The following is a 19,985-nucleotide window of genomic DNA, read 5'->3' on the forward strand; positions in this document are numbered from 1 at the left end:
TACAGTCACTTGGTGGGGGGGCTTCAACATATGAATTTGAGGGCAACACCATTTGGTCCATAACAGCTCTCAAACTTAAAACTTAAAACCTCAAAGCTCTCAAACTTAAAACCTCCTCCATTAAAAATTATAATTGGATTGAGACCCCAGGAACTGGGGAAAATATGAAGAAGAAAAAGAAGACAGAATTTAAATAATAAATAGTTGTGTATTTGAGACCAGACTTATCCAGCCATCCACAGAAGGTGCAGGGAGGAGAGAGACTTAAGAATCTTTATATATGGGGGGCTGGGGGGTGCGCTGGGGGTGTGGGATGGAAATCCTATAAAACTGGATTGTGATGATCATTGTACAACTATAAATGTAATAAATTCATTGAGTAATCAAAAAAGAATCCTTATTTATGTGCTGGCATGTTAGACCCTATCAACTTTTCCTCGTGTCTCCAATTATTTTATACTTAGAATATTTCTTAGAAATGTGGCGTGCATCTTTTGCACAGTTTTACTAAATCAGTATGTTTGTACATTGAAAGTTGTAGAAGACTACATTAAATATGGAGTCTTAAAAGTCACCAAAGATAGAATAGCCTTGAAAATGTTATGATATTATTTAATTCATAATTTTGCCTCCATGATCATCCTACCTACGATAGGATGTGAATTTAAATTGCAGAATAAATATTTCACATTGTCTTTCCTTTGGGGATAAGACTGAACTGATGGTAACATATGGTCACGTCTATTTTTACTCTTTAGAGCTCATTTATTTCAAGATACAGCTTTGGATATTCAGGGAGGAACCTTTTAGATCATAGCATGAGGGAGATAAAGTCTCATTCATTTGTACGTGACCAAGCCATGGTGCTTCTGCTAATGGTTTAATTGGTTCTGTGATGCAGTAAAAGACAAATATTTTGCTAGTAATTTAATTTTATGAACATTTCTTAACAGGGAATATTTAAATGAATTAAATTTTGTAATTACGACATTCACATCAGCTTCTAAAACTAAGTCACAGAGGACCTTCGATTATAAGTTTACATCCTGAAACTCCTTGTACAGGGAAGTTTCAAATCCATATTTCAGTTGAAACGCTTTGGATTCCATAGTTTTTATTATACACCTTCTACCAAGATTATCCAGTGTGGTCAGACTTCAGTATTAATGTATTTTTTATTATGCTAAAATGTCAGTATCGATTGGGAAAATCAGTGAGTCCTATTCTAGAGAAAAAAAACCATCATATTTCCTTTTCAGATTTTCCTTCATACGTTGTTATTATTTTGTGTGTGTGTGTGTGTGTATAGAATCTGTGAATGATGGGAACTGTCTAAGTTTGCACTATTCTCTTGGTTTTGAATGTAAATTACTCTTTGTGCAAATATTCTAAAGCTGTTCGTTGGTAAAAACACAGCCCTTGCCAGTTTGCCTCTAGGAATAATTTCTCTTTTAATGTGATCTCTTTGGCACCAGCTAGTCTCAGGAGTAGCACTCAGGTCAGATTTTGATCAACGATGCAACCTGGAATTTCTAGGCACTCTTCTGACTTTCTGTGTGATACAGTGGCAGTGTCATAAAAATGTCCCTTTTACCTCTTAAAGAAAAATCGAGCTAATTTTTTTTTCAATTCAAGGGGACTTCTCAACAAAGAAAATATTCCTTCTGGGCTCGGCAACCTTGATGAATGTATTCTGAATGCTCAGGAAGTGGGAAAATTACATGAAAATACTTCCGGTTATATTGGAGAAAGAGGCAAACCTAAACGTCAGAAACCCAGTTCCACACTTACTGCGCTCAGTGAAAAGCAAGATGGTCTTCCGGTAAGTGAATGATCTTATAAAAGTTTTACTTGTAGCCTGTTAGGAAATAGCACTCTCTTTCCCTTGCTTTATAAAAAATAAAATGTAGTTTCAATCTTGAGCTTCACAGAATTGTAGAGCCTGGTTTCGGAAGGAGACCTTATAGCTGCTAAGTGTACACACTATCATTTCTTTTTGAAAGATATAAAAATTAAGTCCAGGAACGATGACATTTTGCCAAAGGAACCAGGGACACCAAATCACACTTTGATTTCCATGTTACTGAAATTGGTCTGACTCTTATTTCACTCATTTGAGCATTTTTAAATTTTATTTTTGGAATGAAATTGTCAATAAAGCATTTTCTCTTATTTTCCTCCATTTTACTTGTTTTTGTCTGTATGAATATGTCAGAAAACTTCTTTTAGTGAATGAACTTAAAGTGAGGAGGAAGAAGACTATTTAGGGAAAGAGGAGCAACAATCTTTGTGTTCAGAAATTTAATTCAACCTAGAATAGATCTACAAGGAGATCCTGCTGAATAGCATTGAGAACTATGTCTAGATACTCATGTCGCAACAGAAGAAAGGGTGGGGGAAAAAACTGTAACTGCAATGTATACATCTAAGGATGACCTGACCCCCTTGCTGTACAGTGGGAAAATAATAAAAAAAAAAAAAAATTTAATTCAAAGCTATACTCTATAAATAGTTATTTTCCTACATTAGTCAGAAAGTGAAAATGTATCGTTTTGCTTTTTTTTTTTTTTTTTTTTTTTGCTTTTTAGGGCTGCATCCACGGCATATGGAGGTTCCCAGGCTAAGGGTCCAATCAATCAGAGCTACAGCTTCCGGCCTACACCACAGCCACAGCAAGGCCAGATCCTTAACCTACTGAGCAAGGCCAGGGATCAAACCCGAAACCTCATGATTCCCAGTCAGATTCACTTCCGAGGCACCATGACGGGAACTCCAGAAAGTGAAAAATTAATCTTTCATACAGTTACTTCAGACCTGAACTCTGGATCATTAATTTGATATGTAAGTTACTGCAGTTGGTTTTAGTCACTGACTAAATATTTATTCCATTTAACTCCAACTATCCATTATCCTTTTTGGCGTAGGCTTCCATTTCTCTGAAAAGAACCAGAGTCTCTAATTCCCTGTAGTTTCAAGAAATTTAAAAAAGAAAAGAAAAAAATGCTGAAGATAAATTTTGTAATACAACAGGAGCAGAGTCCCTAAGAAAAAAAATACGTACTAGTTAATATCCTCTTGTACAGTGTGTGCCACCTCTTTTCTACTTTATCTGAGTGGTTTTTAGCTCCATGCTGGATTTTCCATAAATTTAGCAAAAATTATGGGCCACTTACTTTCCCATTGCCAATTTCTGTGTGTGCCCCGAGAAGATTCCCAGTTTTTCCCTAAATAAAATATACATAAATGGAAATCTATGGAAAACATGTTTATTCCATTTTTCCCAAAATGTCTTGATACCCTGTTTCTGGAAATAAACTGTTCAACTAGAACAGACAGATCCATGTCAGACACAGTTCTCCAAATATAGAATGTAAGCTTTGGAACCATTACACATTAAATGGTTTTTAATACTAACTTAATTATTATTTGAGGGAAAAGTAAGTTTTTTTAATTATTCAATGAATTTATTACATTTGTAGTCGTACAATGGTCATCACAATCCAATTTTATAGGATTTCCATCCCACAGCCCCAGCACATCCTCCCACCCCCCAAACTGTCTCCGATGGAAACCATAAGTTTTTCAAAGTTTGTGAGTCAGTATCTATTCTGCAAAGAAGTTCTTTGTGTCCTTTTTTCAGATTCTACATGTCAGTGAAAGCATTTGATGTTGACCTCTCATTGTCTGACTGACTTCACTTAGCATGATAATTTCTAGGTCCATCCAGGTTGCTAAAAATGCTGGTATTTCATTCTTTTTAATGGCTGAGTAATATTCCATTGTGTATATGTACCACATCTTCTTGATCCACTCCTCTGTCAGTGGACATTTAGGTTGTTTCCATGTTTTGGCTATTGCAAATAGTGCTGCAATGAACATTGGAGCACATGTGTCTTTTTGGGTCATGGTTTTCTCTGGATGGATGCCCAGGAGTGGGATTGCTGGATCAAATGGTAGTTCAATTTTTATTTTTCTGAGGAATCTCCATATTGCTTTCCACAGTGGTTGCACCAATTTACAATCCCACCAACAGTGTAAGAGGGTTCTTTTGCTCCATACCCTCTCCAGCACTTATTGTTTGTAGACTTTTTGATGATGGCCATTCTGGCTGGTGTAAGGTGGTCCCTCAGAGTGGTTTTGATTTGCATTTCTCTAATAATGAGTGATGTTGAACATCTTTTCAAGTGTTTTTTCGCCATCTGTATGTCTTCTTTGGAGAATTATCTGTTTAGATCTTCTGCCCATTTTTTGATGGAGTTGTTTGTTTGTTTTTTTTTTTTTTTTTTTGGTATTGAGTGGTAGGAGGTGTTTATAAATTTGGGAGATGAATCCCTTGTCAGTTGCTTCATTTGCAAATATTTTCTCCCCTTCTGTGGGTTGTCTAAGGGGGAAAAGTAAATCTTTTAATAAACCAAATGATACTAACTCCATCAGCTCTTTATTTGGTCCTGATTTGTTATCTGCCGAAGAGAATTACAGTGACTAAGAGTCTGGTACTTGGCTTCTCTGAAAAGAATGTACTTCTCTGTTTGAATCCCTTTTAAAAGGAACTTAACTCATCAATATGTGCTTTCCACCAGGAGTAGAATCTTAAATTAGCCAGGTGCTAATAAAAGTAGAAAAGTGCATTTCTTCCTTAGATTATGTGTTTGATTGCGCAAACTCTGGACATGGTCTTTATTTAAAAACATTTGGATGAGAGCGGTGTTTGATTGCACAAACTCTGGACATGGTCTTTATTTAAAAACATTTGGATGAGAGCGGTGTTTGATTGCACAAACTCTGGACATGGTCTTTATTTAAAAACATTTGGATGAGAGCGCTTGATTCCACTGTGGTCTATTCTCTGTGAAAGGATCTGCCGCCACCTTAGCTGCCAGTTTCCGCATTCCCCGGTTGTGCAGTTCACCTGTTAACATCAGGGAGCTGAGCGGACCATGTCTTTGTTGCAGTGAGTAATTTAAAGCCCTGCCAACACAGCTTAGAAGCACAGCTTCCCCATCTGTGAAGGGAGGGTATTCGCTTGGATCTTTGCTGACTCTCATATTCCACGAATCTGAAATCTCATCTTCACAGGTAACCACAGAGCAAGGAGCCAGGGCACACATAACAATGCCTAGTATTTAGACAGCATCCTGCAAGGGAAGTTGTGCGTCTCGGCTTGCCTTTTACTTTTAACCACCTGTTTTTACCTTCCCCACACTCTCCTCCAAAACTTCCTCCCACTCCACTTCAAGTTCTTTACATGCCAGCTAAACTTTTGTCTCCATCACTGCAAAAAATACATACGTCTATGCCTTCTGTGTGCTAGGAAATATTTCAGACCCTGGGGATACAGCCGTGGGAAAAACAGGCAAAAAGCACTGCCCTCATGGAGCTTACATTCTAGTGGGGGAAACAGACAGTAGTCAAGGTGAACAAGGAAAACATTAACCATATTGAGAGTGATAACCATTAGGAAGAAAAATAAAGTGGGAAACGGAGATAGAAACGGTGAGAGGGCAGGGGGAGCTGTTTTCAAGAGAGTGGTCAGAGCCCACCTCCCAAGAACTTACTTGAGTATGAGGCCCTAGAGGAAGGAAGGAAGCCTTGCTGTCACAGCAGGTGCAGACCCCCCAAGATGATCGTTCATCTGGAATGTTCCAAGAAACCGCAAAGAGATACCATGATGTTTGGAGGAGAATGAGCAAGGTCACAGAGGTAATGCAGGGAAGAAGCCAATTAAGCTGGGCCTCGTAGCTCATCATAAGGACTCTGCCTTTATTCCGGGAGAGGTGAGACCCCATCTGAGGATTCTGGGTCAAACAGCGACATGACTTACTGGAATCTCATTTGACTCCTGTGCTGAGAGCAGATAGTAAGCAGACCAGGGCAGAAGCAGGGGAGGCAGTTTGAAAACTATGGCCATAATCTAGGTTTGCGTGGATGATGGTTTGAACCAAGGTGATACCAGAGCCAGCACATAGTGCCTTGCAGGCCACGGTGCACCCCTCTAGGGGGCATTGTTCCACATCGACTAAAATAGGAATGGACCCTCCTGGAGTCGTGCATTGCAGGAAACCCAAGACCATAGATGGATTCTGGATCGATTTTGAAGGTAGAATTGACAGGATTTCCTGACATCACCTGTGGGCCATGAACGTCATAGACGAGTCAGAGATGGCGCCGAGGTTTGGGGTCTGAGCAGCTAGAAGATTTGCATTGTCCATTAACTCAGATGGAGAAGACGGAAGTTTGGGTGATAAGATCGTGGTTCATTGTTGGACAGGTTAAGATTGAGCTGCCCATCAAATATCTAAGGGGAGAAACCAGGAAGGCAACCAGATGTCTGGGCTGAGAGTTTAGGGAGGATTTCCTGGCTGGAGGGGCAACCTAGGAGTCATCAGCAGAGACTGTGTATGGGAATATCAGAGCCAGTGTACGGGATGAGATAACCAAGGGAGCGAGTGTGGACAGAAAGAGAAGTGGCCTCGGGGACCGTGAGCCCGGAGGCACGCCAGCATGTGAGGGTGGGGAAATGAGAAGGTACCAGCCGAAGAGACTTAGGAAGGTGCCACCAGAGAAGTGGAAGAAAAACGAGGTGAGTTTGGTGTCTTGGAAGCCAAGCAAACCAAATGCCTCGAATTGGAGAGAGGGTCACGTGATTGGCCAAGTCGCAGACCCAGAGCTGGGCCATTGGAATCAGCAAGCTGGAGATCTCTTAAAAAGAGCAGTTTGGGTGGAGAGGTGGGAGCAAACCACTTTCTGGAGAAAATAAGAGGAGGGTAAGTGAAGGGTTTGAGTGATAATATCACAATGATCTCACCGCGCACAACACTCGGCCAAAGAGACCTGGAAAAGCATCTTGCAGATTTGGAATCTCACAAGTGGGAAGAGGCTGCGTACTTTCCGCCTTGTCCTTTTCCCTCGAGAGGCTGTCGTGACCAGCCGAGACCGAGAGACCACAGATAGTTCAGATACATCAGCCTGCAGATAAATCGGTGGCAGTGAGTGGCATTCGAGTGCTCTGGCTTATCTGTAATGATAGCTGTGGCCCCCCCTTTTCGCCTGTCCTCACACTGCCGGCTCACACCTGCACTCTTCAGTCTGTCTCCGAAGGAAGTCTTGTCCCCTGATGAATTTTGAAGAGCTCAGACAGCCAGCTTGTGTTTCTGACACTTGCCTCACGCCTGCTTCAAAAATCTCTCTAGATCTCCATCCATTTTTTTTTTCTTACCTGCTCAAATGATAAACGTTTTTTTCCTCAATCCTAAGAATTTCTACGGTTATCTTTGGAAATTCTGTTTCTACCTCCATCTCCCCAGCCTGTGTCCATGTACAAACATTCACCCACGTGCTCACCCACTCCCACGTACACTTTGTGTGTCTTCCTCTCCATCAGCTCATTTCTGTTGGCCTAGAAAAAGTCTCTGGCTCTAAAAATGTTCTTTCTGGGGCACACTTTCACCGTTTGAATCAAAAGCTATAACTCAGGCCTGATCCTGGGCCAGTAATCCGGCCGCTGCCCCTCTGCTCCCGAGACAGAATCAAAAATATAGGAAAGATCATCGGTATTAATTTACTCGCCACGTAGTTCTCTATCATCACAGAGAATTAGAAGCAACTTAAATATTCAAAAGTAGGAGACCAGATAAGTAACCTTTGTATGCAGTCAAATATTATTAGGCCAAGAATAACAAAGTAGGGTTTCGAAGACTGTGATAAATTGAAACATGTTTGACAAGCTGCATTTTAAGTGCTTTGTGTACGTTATCAAGTTTAATCCTCCCACTATTCCATAAGGTACTTATTATTATTAATAGTCTCATTACATTTAATATATAAAAAACATAGTCTAGTAGCTCTCTTATTCATAAAGAGCCTCTCTTGATTTTTTTATTTTATTTTATTTTGTGTGTGTGTGGGTGGGTGGATTTAGGGCCGCACCTGCAGCATATAAGGGTCCCAGGCTAGGGGTCCAATCGGAGCTGAAGCTGCTGGCCTACACCACAGCTCACGGCAACACCAGATCCTTAACCCACTGGGCCAGGAATCGAACCTGTGTCCTCATGCGTCCTCGTCGGGTTCATTAGTCCTGAGCCACAACGGGCATGCCCACGAGCATCTATTTAATGTGACATATACCCTCTGAAATCATAGGCAGGGTTCAAGGAAGGAGCATAGGCCTTATCAGCAGACCTGAATTTCAATTCCAGCTTTGTCACATAGCAGCTACGGCAAGGGGGCATGTTATTTAGCCTCCGTGACTTCATCTGTAACGAAGGAATATTAGTGTCTCTCTGTGGGCTTTTGTGCACCTTACATGCAGTGAAATGTGCTAAAGAACAGGAAAAACTAAAAACAGTCCATATTTTAGATCCTTTCTATTCTCTCTGCTCTGATGTCCCGTCTCTCCCCTCCGTCTTGCCATCAAAAATTTTGAACAGTCTGCATTTCCAGTTCTTCCCACACTCGCTTAACCCCTGTAATCCAGATTCTACTCCCCACTTCTCTGAAGAAGCTGCTTTCTCTGTGTCCCTGGGTGGATATGAGGTTGGAACTGGTCTTTTAAGAGCACTAAACTATTGGAGTTCCCATTGTGGTGCAGCGGAAACGAATCCGACTAGGAACCATGAGATGGCGGGTTCGATCCCTGGCTTCGCTCAGTGGGTTAAGGATCTGGCGTTGCCACGAGCTGTGGCGTAGGTTGCAGACACAGCTTGGATCTGGCGTGGCTGTGGTGTAGGCTGGCAGCTGCAGCTCAGATTAGACCCCTAGCCTGGGAACCTCCATATGCCATGGGTGCGGCCCTCAAAAGACAAAAAAAAAAAAAAAAAAAATTTTTAATGAAAAAAAAAAAATAGCACTGAGCTATTGCCTGCTTGGTCCTTGACCTCCCAAAGGCCTCGTGGTGCTTGAAAGGTTGTCTGCTTTTCTCAGAACTCGTCCCGTGGCCTCTCTGGTGCTGACCTCTCCTTGTCCTCTTTACCATAATGACTATATCCTTCTTTGCTGGAGCGTCACTGGCTTATCTCCTGCAAAGCATGCTTAGGTGTGAAGGTCGTGCAGGTTAGTGTCTCGTAGCTCTTTTCCAACTGCTCTTCGCGGGAGAGCTTCTCCACTCCCATGGTGTCAGAAGTCCCCTCTCTGCAGGTGACTTCCAAATCAGCATTTACATGATGCCGTCTGCAGCTCACCGCAGACGGGGCTTCGCAGTCAACCTGTGAAAGCCAGGTTCATTATCTTTTCCTCCTGTCTCTTTTTCACTCCGTGTATCCCTCCGATTTCATCCACTCATCATCTCCTTAGCCATTTCCTAAGCCCTCGCCTTTTCCCTCTTCCCAGTCCTTCTTCCAGCTTTTCAATCCTTTGGCAAATTTAGTTGATTCTACTGGAAAATACGTCTGTCCCTTCTTTCACTTTGTGTTACCATCACGTAGCCGAGGCTCTTTTTATAACTAGTCTGGAAAATCCGAAGGGCCACCCCGCCTATCTTCATGCCTCTACGCTCCCCCTGTCCTTCTCCAAACCATTTTATCTGCTGCTGAGAACCACTCATTTATTTCAGGCAGAAATTTTCAGCTCTTTTATTTTTTATTTTTTTATTAGAGGATAGATGATTTACAGTGTTGTGCCAAATTCTGCTGTACAGCAAAGTGACTCATTTATACATATATATACACACTTTTTATATTCTTTTGCATCACGGTATATCCCAGGAGATTGGCTATCGTGCCCTGTGCTATGTAGCAGGACCCCATTGTTCATCCTCTCTAAATGTAATAGTTTGCATCTGCTAACCCCAGGCTTCCGGTCCATCCCACCTCCCACCCCCCGTCCCCTTGGCAACCACAAGCTTGTCCTCTATGTGCCTGGGTCTGTTTTGTAAATAGATTCCCTTGTGCCACACTTCAGATTCTCCATATAAGTGATATCATACGGTATTTGTCTTTCTCTTTCTCATCAGCTCTTGTTTTTAATGGAAGACAACTCAGCAAGAACTCCTATCAGAAAATACCTGACAGGGATTCTCTGAGTGGTGTCAGTATAATGGAAAAAAAGCTCACCATTGTGAGCCACTGATTTAAAAGTATCCATTCTTTCAGTCATACAACGAGCTATTTGGCAAGCACTGTTTCAGGCACTAAGGACAAAATGATCCTTTGTGATCAAAACAGATACACTCTCTGCCATCCTGAGTTTATATTCTCAAGGGACAAGACCGATAAGAAACAAGAGGGTAAACAAGATGGGCATTGGGTGGGTGGTGAATGACTGATGTTGCGCAGATTGCGTTTTCGCGGCAGGTGTCCCTGAGGTTGGTACTGGTGCAAGGACCTGGAGGAGAGGAGGGAGGGAGCCATCAGGGTATCTGGGGAGAGACTTTTCAGGTGGAGGGAGCAACAGCCTTAGTCTTTTGAGGCTGAGCAAGAGGCTGCCATGGTTGGAGCAGAGCTGAGGGAGAAGCACTGTAGGAGATGAAGTCAGAGACAGAGCAAGGGGCTGATCACTTAAGACTTTGTAGCCATTTTTAGACCTTGAGCATTTACCTTGAGTGACAGGAGGAGCCATTGGAGGATTAAAGGGGGAAAAGTCATTTTCTGAAGTATCTTTTGAAAGAATCACTCTGGCAACGGTGTTAAGAATAGCCCAAGGGAAGTGAGGGCTCTTCAGATAGAACTTATCTTAAAAACGAAGAAAATATTAACAGTGTGGCAAACTACAGATGGAGCAGTGACCAAAATACAGAAGTCACGGTGGCAAGGACAGGTGTCTGTCTGATTCACCACTCACCATTCTACACCGTAGCTCAGCACTCACCAAAAAAAAAAAAAGTGTTTGGAAACGTGAGCAAGTGGAAGATTGCCATATTGCTTAGGGTAACTGGGTAACAAAAAGACCCCAAATGCAAGGCCTTAAACGCATAAAAGTTCTTTCTCCCATGACCACCTGAGGCAGGAATTTAGGGCTTGGAAGAGGAGGGAGAAGACTCGCTCCACGTGGTGTTTCAGGGACCCAGGCCAGTTGACTCCCTGCTGTCTTCAGCAAGTAGCTTCCAGGGCACTCATGGGTTTCTTCTCCATCCCAGCTCACGAGGGGAGAGACTGGGCACCAAGGCATGAACATGGTGAGGCAAGTTATTAGACAGGCCTGGAAAGCACGTATACCACCCCTCACGTTCTCGGGGAGAAGGCAGTCGCAGGGCCCTACCTAATGGCCAGAGAGGCTGGAGGAAGGGGGGGTGTTGTTCCTGGGCACGTGGCTCCATCATTACAGACAAGGCATGGGTTTGGGTGGACAGCTGGCGAGCTCTTCCATAAGCATCCTCCCCCAGTACCAGAGATTCTTTTTGCATATAGTTTCATTTATACAGTTTTAAGCTGTAAAACATAAAACGTACAGAAAGATACAAAAAGAAATTCAAATTTGCCATGAGTCCTTTGTTAATGAGAATATATCAAAAATTCACCTTCTTTTAGAACTCAAGGTTAGAATAATGAACCTGTTTTGACTAGCAGTGTTCCCTGCAGCCTTCAAACTGAGCTGTTTATATATTGAGAGAAGGTATATATTTTTTTTAGTGTCCTCTATAAAGGCTTTGTCAGCATTTTATAGTTTTAGAAGACAAATGTGTTTTTGCTCCAAGTGCTTTTAAGTGCTTCAGTGGTCAGACAGGTTTGGATTCTAGATGTTAATGCCAAAACAGAGAGGGGGCCAAGAGGGGGAAGAATTAAAGTCTAAAGCTAATTTTTTCAAGGCTTTTTGCTCTCTATAGATTTGAGGTCATTTTTATAATTGAGGAGGGTGGGTCTTAAAATTTGGTTTCTTCTGACACCCAAAAATTGTCCAAATAAATTATATCATAGCAAATCTGTATGTTTTGAAAGTCACCAGTAGGCTTTCTGAGAGACAGTGCTTTATGGATTATTGGCTAGGCTTTATCTTTCTTTAATGCAGTTCAAAAAGCAGTTTTATCAAATTACTTAAAGATAACAGTCCATTCTTTGCTATTTCTTAAAAGTACCCATTACCAGGAATTCCCCTTGTGGCTCAGTGGTAACGAACCCGACTAGTACCTATGAGGATGCAGGTTCAATCCCTGGCCCTGCTCAGTAGGTTAAGGATCCATTGTTGCCGTGAGCTGCGGTGTAGGTCAAAGACACAGCTCCGATCTGACGTTGTGGTGGCTCTGGTATAGGCCAGCAGCAACAGCTCCAACTCAACCCCTAGCCCAGGAACTTCCATATGCCACAGGTGCCGCCCTAAAAAAAAAAGGCAAGAAAAAATAAATAAAATAACTTATTACCTGTAAAATATCCTAACTCAATTAAAATTAAAATTAATGCAATAAAACATGTTTTCTAAGAGTTCTATTACCTCAACCTTTAATAACTGAAAACATTAATGAACTGCTCAGTGTTTGGGACATAAAACAGTTCAAAACCTTCCAGAGGCATTGAGTTAGTATTTTCTCCTAAGACCGGCGCTATTCACAACTGCAGAGCATTTGAAAGTCCGATAGCTCACTTCTCTTGCAATGGAAGCTTTCTACATTCCAGCCTGTTCCTTTGACCTGTAGGTTCCATTTTTCCCTTCCCCATCTCAGGGAAGTGGGGAATTGCTGCTCTATTTCTTAATCTTCCCTCCCTTAACCCTCAGGCAAAGGATGGAAGTTACCGTCTATAAAACGTTTGGCACCCATGGAAATAGGTACTTTTGTTGCTGTGCTTCTAGATCTTAGCTCCCTTTGTTAGGTTCATTTTGAAAAAAATGGAGGTAGTTTGCTTGCCAATTGTAACACATTCTTCACATGTTGCCGTTTCCAAAAGGTAGGAGGGCAACGGAGCTACCTTAGCAAAGGAACACTGTGTCCTCGTGTGCTGCTTTGGTGAAAGCAAACTATGAATATTCAGTCGTCTCAGATGTGTGGAAGACGGCATCAAAATTGGAATTATCACAAAGCTTCTGGAAAGAATATCGCATGATACTGAGGGTTACCCCTTGTCAATTCCATCTATAAAAACTCAGGTCCTTGGAGAGTTTCCTTATTCATAAGCATCAAACAGTATGTAAAAAGTGAGGCAGGCTAGGGAGTTGAAGTTACCTGTTTTAACCCCAAAGATCAGCTAAACTTTCTCACATTTCACAACCACTTTTTGCAAGGCTTTCTATTGTAGAACGTGACTTATCGTTTTCTCTAGAATTCTCGAAACCTATATTGATTATATCTTGGTTCTTTCTGTTTAGGAAAAGATCCATCTTCTAACATTCTTCTAACTGAAATACCTTTAAGTGCATAATTTGACTTGATTTATCTTCTGTTCTCTCCTGAGTATGTCTTAGCCTCAACCTGCAGATTTTTCTTTCTTCTGAAACTGTCATTCGCATGTAGCTGTGAAGGTATTTCACTAACAGTGGGATCTGAAGGGAGTGAGTAGGTGCTTTCCCTGGGCATTCATGTTTCAGAGCGTCAGGAAAACCTGATGCTGCTGCACTAGATCTTACACTAAAGATTTTGATAACCTATTGGAAGATTACCATTGGGAACAAAGATTCCCTGTCACAGGAGATCCCCTCTTTATCAGGAAGATCACATTCAGGTAATAAGAGCAACCGTGACTTACTGAGAGCTGTTTTAGAGTGGCCTCTTCTCTCGCGAACTTTGGAGGTATAAAAATGTAAAAATAGTTACGTGTCGTCATGTTTAAAAATTGCTCAGATTGCATTCGAAAATGAACTCTGCGACTTAACCTCAGGTGCACACTGTGGTGTGCAGTGGTGGCCGACACACACACTGTCTTTCCAGGTCTTGGGGCATCATCTTACCTGTGGGCAAAGAGCCGGAAGATATTTCCTTGAAGATTTCACGGCACAGTTTAGACATACTAATAACACCAGCCACATGTTCACTAAATGTGTACCACGTGTGTTTCTAGTGCTTTGCGTGTGTTATCTCATTTACCCCTCAGTCTCGTCCTGTGTTAGGTATTGTTGCCATCCCCCCTTTTCTAGAGGAGGAAACTGAGGGTCAAAGAGGGTCATACTCGGTGGAGCTAGGATTCAGACCCAAACATCCCGACACCAGAACCGTTGTCATAGCTGTCAACGGCACGTTCTCTCCCTTGGGTTTTGTTCTTTGATGGAGCCTCGGGTTTTAAATTTTAAGAATTCCAGACAAGTGGCCCACACGATCCCAAACAGAAAATAGTGTATCCATTTACCAAGCCAAAGATGAAGTATCCCCTCTAATTATATGCTTATTTCATGGAGATTTTTATGTGTGTCAATTTCATGGGATTATTGCGAAACCTAATGAGATTGACTTTGCAATGGGCTTTTCATAACGGGAGATTATAAATATGTAGATGAACACGTGGCTTCGGTGTGTGTTCTTTATTTCAGTAACACACGTACATGGATTTTGCTTAGTGGTCTTTTAATGCAGGTATGAATCTTTGAGTTCAACAAAATTTGGGCCCAAATCGCCAAGACCCCTGTGTGTTGGAGTCTGCCGAATGTAAACGTGCTCTTATTTGCCTCTTGGCCTCTTCCTGCGTGGGGACGGCTTCACTTCTGTGCTCAGCCACCTGAGTTGTGTGTAGAACCTGTGGGCCGTTTTCACAGAGGTGGTCAAAAAACCTTACAGATAGCCTTCCTGATAAGCATTAGGCCCTCTTGGTCGGCCCGAATGAAATACATGCTGTTTCAAATAAGTTCCCTCTTTTCATTTTGTTCCCATCTTGGTTAATATAAAGATTTAACATTCAATATCACAGTTACGAAGGCTCTTCCCTCCATTTCTATTCATGGATATTTGACAGCTTAGGTATAAGCTGCATTTTCCCCCAGATGAAAAGATGTTTAAATAAGCAACGAATGTTGCCGTGGCTTCTGATTAGAGTCAAGGTCAGATTCCTCAAGTCTAGTCCTCAGGGCCCCTGGTGGTCTAAGAGTCTGGGCTTTGCTATGTTTAGCTATAAAATGTGGATAATACCCCATAAGGACGTTATAGGGCACAGTGACCTTTGCTGCGTTGCTGCCAGAGAGCTTTGTGAATGGGCCGATAAAGTTCAACACACAATTTTAGGCCAGCAGCATATAATAAACTGTCACGATTTTACCGGTTTTCACAAAGATAGGCATCCGAGGACTAGAAGTCATTGATGCCTGCATATTCTCTGATTTTTCTATTTTAAAGAAAGGAAGGTCTGTTGCTGTGTATTTCTTTCTGTTCCTACCGGGCGACCCACAGTGTTTTTGTTACAGAATATGGAAAGCGTCAGTCCCACACCGTCTCAGGAGAGGCCTGGACCTCAGGATGTGGCGTTGATGTCCAATGAGAGGTAATTTTAGAGCTTTCTCCTAACGGTGTTTACAAGACCATGAATAGATTTTGTTTTTTCCCTTAATACAATGTTTAAGGACTAAAAAGAATAGAACTAAGGGACTCTCTGTTTACCAACCGTATTTTATAGCAAGGACAATGCTTCGAATGGAAACTCCCCCGTGGTGCTTTTCAAGGCAGATAACCGTGTGTGTGTTTTATGTTCCTCAATTTTTATTTTGCTTCATTTTTTGTTTTGTTTTTTTGTTTTTTGTGGGGTTTTTTTTTTTGCCTTTTCTTGAGCTACTCCCACGGCATATGGAGGTTCCCAGACTAGAGGTCTAATTGGAGCTGTAGCCACCGGCCTCCTCCAGAGCCACAGCAATGTGGGATCTGAGCCACATCTGCGACCCACACCACAGCTCATGGCAACGCCGGATCCTTAACCCACTGAGTGAGGCCAGGGATTGAACCCGCAACCTCATGGTTTCTAGTCGGATTCGTTAACCACAGCGCCACGATGGGAACTGCTTGTTTTGGTGTTGAATGTCATAAGAATTTTATGTAAAGCTACCGAGCCTACTTTTAAAATACCTGAAATCTTCACTGTGGTGGATGAGAAGCAATGTTATAAAACGGAGTGATATCTTATGACATTTTGTTGTTGCTGTTATTTGTAGCAAAGAACATGAAAAAGACGGCAGACACACGCAGCATTTTGAGGTGAGTAGCTGAACGAGGCAGACTGTGACCGTGACATTCGTGAGAGTCTATGGGCGGTGTGATTTGCTTATCAGTAAGGGATGCAGAGATTAAGTGATGGGATGTTGACTGGTGAGAATGGCAAATACCGAGCCAGCACAATTCTTGAGAAATTGCAAAAATTTCATTCCTTGGCTCTTGAAATTCTTTTATTTTGAGTGTGAGATAAACTTTAATAGCCTGGCGATTTCTCCTTCGATTTTCTGTACCATAAGACAAAACAAAAAAGCAAAGCTGCTGGTTAGATTTTTCCATTTTTTCATGCATTTTTTAAGTGACTGAAATAAATAAATAGGTGGTGAGGCTTCGTGGATTTGTCACAGAGATTATCTCATTAATTTTGAAGTTAACACAAAATCAGTTCACTCTAATAAATCCAAAGCATTTTCTGACCTTTGGATCTTGTTTTAAGTAACCTGCAGAGGGAAAAAAAAAAAATCTAATTCCTTTCTGTTGTCCATATCTTAAAGTTTCAGTTACTTTCCTGGCTTCCCTGTGGTCCTCTGAGGCATTGCCACATTGACCTAAGTATCTGATTTCCTTTGCTCCCAAAGCTGGCTTCCATTCAGTGTGCTCAGCTCCATTTTTCATTCATGCATGGGTATGTTATCCTCTGCGTCTCAGTGCTTCCAACTCCACCTTCAGTCTTATTATCAGCTTTCTTTTTGGCAAGAATTAAAGCTTTTCTCAGCCTGTTCTTGGATTCTGACTCTGGATATATTAATTATCCACAGACCTCGTCTTCTACCCTAGTGATTCTTAATCCCTGTTGGACACTCCCTTCTGACCTCAGTCATATATATGGAGTCCTACTATGTGCAGGTGCTGTGCTAGGAGCTGGTCTTTAGTAACAGCTGCAGTTCCTGCCTCCATAGAGTTTTCGTACCTAGCAGATTAAGAATCTGAAAGCTCTGGAGCCCCTTCTTAGAAAAAAAGCACACCCAGGTAAAATTGGGCATAAAATTGCTGGAAATGAATGGCCGCCTGACAACACCCCCACCCCAACCCCGGCTTCTAGCCTCCTCATATACAATTTCTCATCTTCATGCCTTCATTAATCCAGCCAGATGGTAGGAAGGAGAGGCTTCCTCTCTCTGACTTCACAGCCTCTAAGCCACTTCTTTCATCCCTTTTATGCTTCCCTCCTTGGGACCCAGGCACCAAATGGGCATTTTTGTCCTTATCTCTGGGTAGCTCTCTTCAGAGAGGGGTGTCTCCATGAGACAGTGTTTTTCTTCTCCTTCTGTTTCATCCTTTCTCTGCCTCTTCCTCTGTTCCCAGCAAGCGCCTGCTCGACATGCCATTGCAAATTTTTTTAAAGCAAATGGCTTTGCCAGCCTCCCGGAGAGGTCTCTGTGCTTGCCTTTCGTGCCTCTCATCCTGTAGGAGATAAAAGGGTAGGAAGCAACCTTCGTGGTAGAACTTCGTCATATTAACTCATAAGTTCCAAGTGGTACCCAAACGAAACCCACGCTGAACTCGGTTTGTCTTGGTGTTTTGGGGCGCCGGCTCCCATGGCAGTGGCGGCGTCATGGGGAAAGAATCTCAAATCTTTCTTCCACGGGCCAGGACCTTTCCTGCCATGTGTCGCCTGTGAGCATTTACCAATCAGCACCCAGCCCACGGCAGGCACTCCTGACACACTCACCATTAATAATCATTGTCATCATGGTCCCTTGAGCCAGGAGATAAAATTAGGCAGTGAATTAAAATCTAGACTAAGCCCTCCGTGTCGTCTTGCTCTCGCAACTGCTCCAAAGGAGAGGGAAAAAGACATCCCTCCACCAAGCAAGAATCATTTCCCACTTTCTTTCCCTGAAAGAAACATGTTTTATTATTAATGAAGGACCATGAAAAGGCCCGGCTTTCATTTTTAAAGCCCTTTCCCTTGTTTACTGCGTATTATAATTTTGTACCTTTTCACATATGTAGTACTTTCTAGAATTGATACAACCCACATAGTCAATCTGGTTTTCTAATAATACTGCAATCATTCCTAAATTTCAGAGCTGGAAAGTCAGTCAGTCTGGAGCTGGGTTACCTCTCCTAGAATTCTGTTGAAGTGTTTTGGGTATTTTTTCCCGTGTCTCCGATAGCATCAGATTGAGATGCTCTAAGGCACCTGTCCCCTATGAATAGATCTGATAGTGTTTCCAGCTTTATTTTCCATTAGGGCAGATTTCGTCCTCATGAATTTTGCCCTTTGAATTTTTTGCCCATAAATGCCCAGATTCATACAGGATGGCGCCGCAGATGACCGCTCTAGGAGGAAGGTGGTTTGTCTTTCTCGTTTGACTAATATTTTCATTTGAATGAGGACCATTATAACCTCGAGCCTCAGAAACGATCCTCAGGGGTACCTGAGCAGAGAGAGGCTGTCTCCCAGGCTGCTGCTCAAAGGCAAAGGCAGGCACATCTGTGGCTTTGTTTCTTAAAGCATCATTCTGCAGTATCAAGTGTGCTTTGTTTGAATGCATGTATTGAAAAGGAAACGGGGGCCTCTCCTTTGTTGCCTGTCTTTTTTTAATTTATTTGAATTATACAACGAATCTTATCCCAAAGCTGAGATCTCAGATGGTCAGAGTTATCCATTTCTGGTTCACCCGCATTTCTTACGTGGTTTGTATTAAAAATCTGTTTAGTGACACATTGGCGATGGGGAAAGAGTTAGAGGCACTTCAAAATGCCAAAAACTAAAGTATAATTTCTTCAGCTCCGTTTTAGAGAGGCTGACATTTTAGTAAAATTTCCTGCTTGGACTGGATGAAATAAGATGACATGTGCAAAAGCCTAGCACCCTGTTTCCTGAGCACGTGGAGTGGAGTTCGGAGTCTTTGTTCTCCTGTTTGTCTTTAAACTCATTTGACAACTAGAAGGATCCAGGAGAGAGGTGGTTTTTAAAACTGGCAATGTCTAGATTCTGAAAGCAGACACTCAAGAGTATGGATTTGGGAGTTCCCATCATGGCGCAGTGGTTAACGAATCCGACTAGGAACCATGAGGTTGCGGGTTCGGTCCCTGCCCTTGCTCAGTGGGTTAATGATCCGGCGTTGCCGTGAGCTGTGGTGTAGGTTGCAGACGCGGCTCGGATCCCACGTTACTGTGGCTCTGGCGTAGGCTGGTGGCTACAGCTACGATTCAACCCCTAGCCTGGGAACCTCCATATGCCGCGGGAGCGGCCCAAGAAATAGCAACAACAACAACAACAAAAAGACAAAAAAAAAAAAAAAAGAGTATGGATTTTCCGAGTTCTGTCTGCAATGAAGTTTATACTTGACGCCTCCATTTCACTCCTCCCGATAAGTTATTTTCTCTTGTGGAGCTATTTCATGCTTCCGTATAAAATCCAGAATATGCCAATTACAGCCTCATCCTTAATCTTTTTTTTTTTGTCACAAAGGGAAAACGTGGAAAAGTCATTAACTACATGGGAGGCTATTCCCTTATCTGGAAGAAGTCATTATAATCAGAAGCATAAGGTTAATGAAGTGTTAAATTCTTTCAAGATATTTTTACATTCTTTATGCTTTCTAAGCCTGCTGCTTAGAAGAGCTTAGGAGCATACCTTTGATAACAAACAGGACATTCATAATAAACAAAAGACTATATTTCCCCTTTTCTTATCCTGCTTCAGAGAAGGGGAGAAGATAAAACTTTTTAATCAAGCGTGAGAATTAATATTAATGATCTGAAGAGCTTAAATGCAGGCTTTTATGTGCCCTGAGAAGGTTTGAGATAAATGCTGAAATATCCCATCAGCAAGTATTTCTGAAATAGATGACTCTATTATTTCCCCTTCACTGTATTTCGTGGAAGCTGTAAGATTTTGTTACTGGCTTTGATATGAGAACCAAAAAAATGTGTTTAGATTCGCTTCCAGTCCCATCCAGTCTCGAAAGGCTACCGAAGCTTCATAATT

The 19,985-nt window shown here is 42.1% G+C and overlaps 1 protein-coding gene and 1 long non-coding RNA gene across 2 annotated transcripts in view; one reads left to right on the forward strand and one right to left on the reverse strand.

The window, feature by feature from the left end:
• FAM13A (family with sequence similarity 13 member A) overlaps window positions 1-19,985 on the forward strand; it is a 307,599-nt gene that overhangs the window by 242,421 nt on the left and 45,193 nt on the right. Inside the window, 3 exon segments of the mRNA NM_001441946.2 lie at window positions 1,636-1,822; window positions 15,247-15,323; window positions 15,985-16,027. Of these exon segments, the coding sequence (NP_001428875.1) occupies window positions 1,636-1,822; window positions 15,247-15,323; window positions 15,985-16,027 (307 nt within the window).
• LOC146401078 (uncharacterized) lies at window positions 5,686-10,814 on the reverse strand. Its single transcript, XR_014813427.1, has 2 exons — window positions 8,752-10,814; window positions 5,686-7,926 (listed from the first exon to the last, which is right to left on the reverse strand). It is a non-coding gene; the product is annotated as an uncharacterized LOC146401078 (long non-coding RNA).

The sequence above is a fragment of the Sus scrofa genome, chromosome 8, assembly GCF_054392235.1.
Source record: "Sus scrofa isolate SSC_HxYL_T2T_F1_AM1 chromosome 8, Sscrofa_HxYL_maternal_Yorkshire_Landrace_v2.0, whole genome shotgun sequence".
Lineage (NCBI taxonomy): Eukaryota > Metazoa > Chordata > Mammalia > Artiodactyla > Suidae > Sus > Sus scrofa.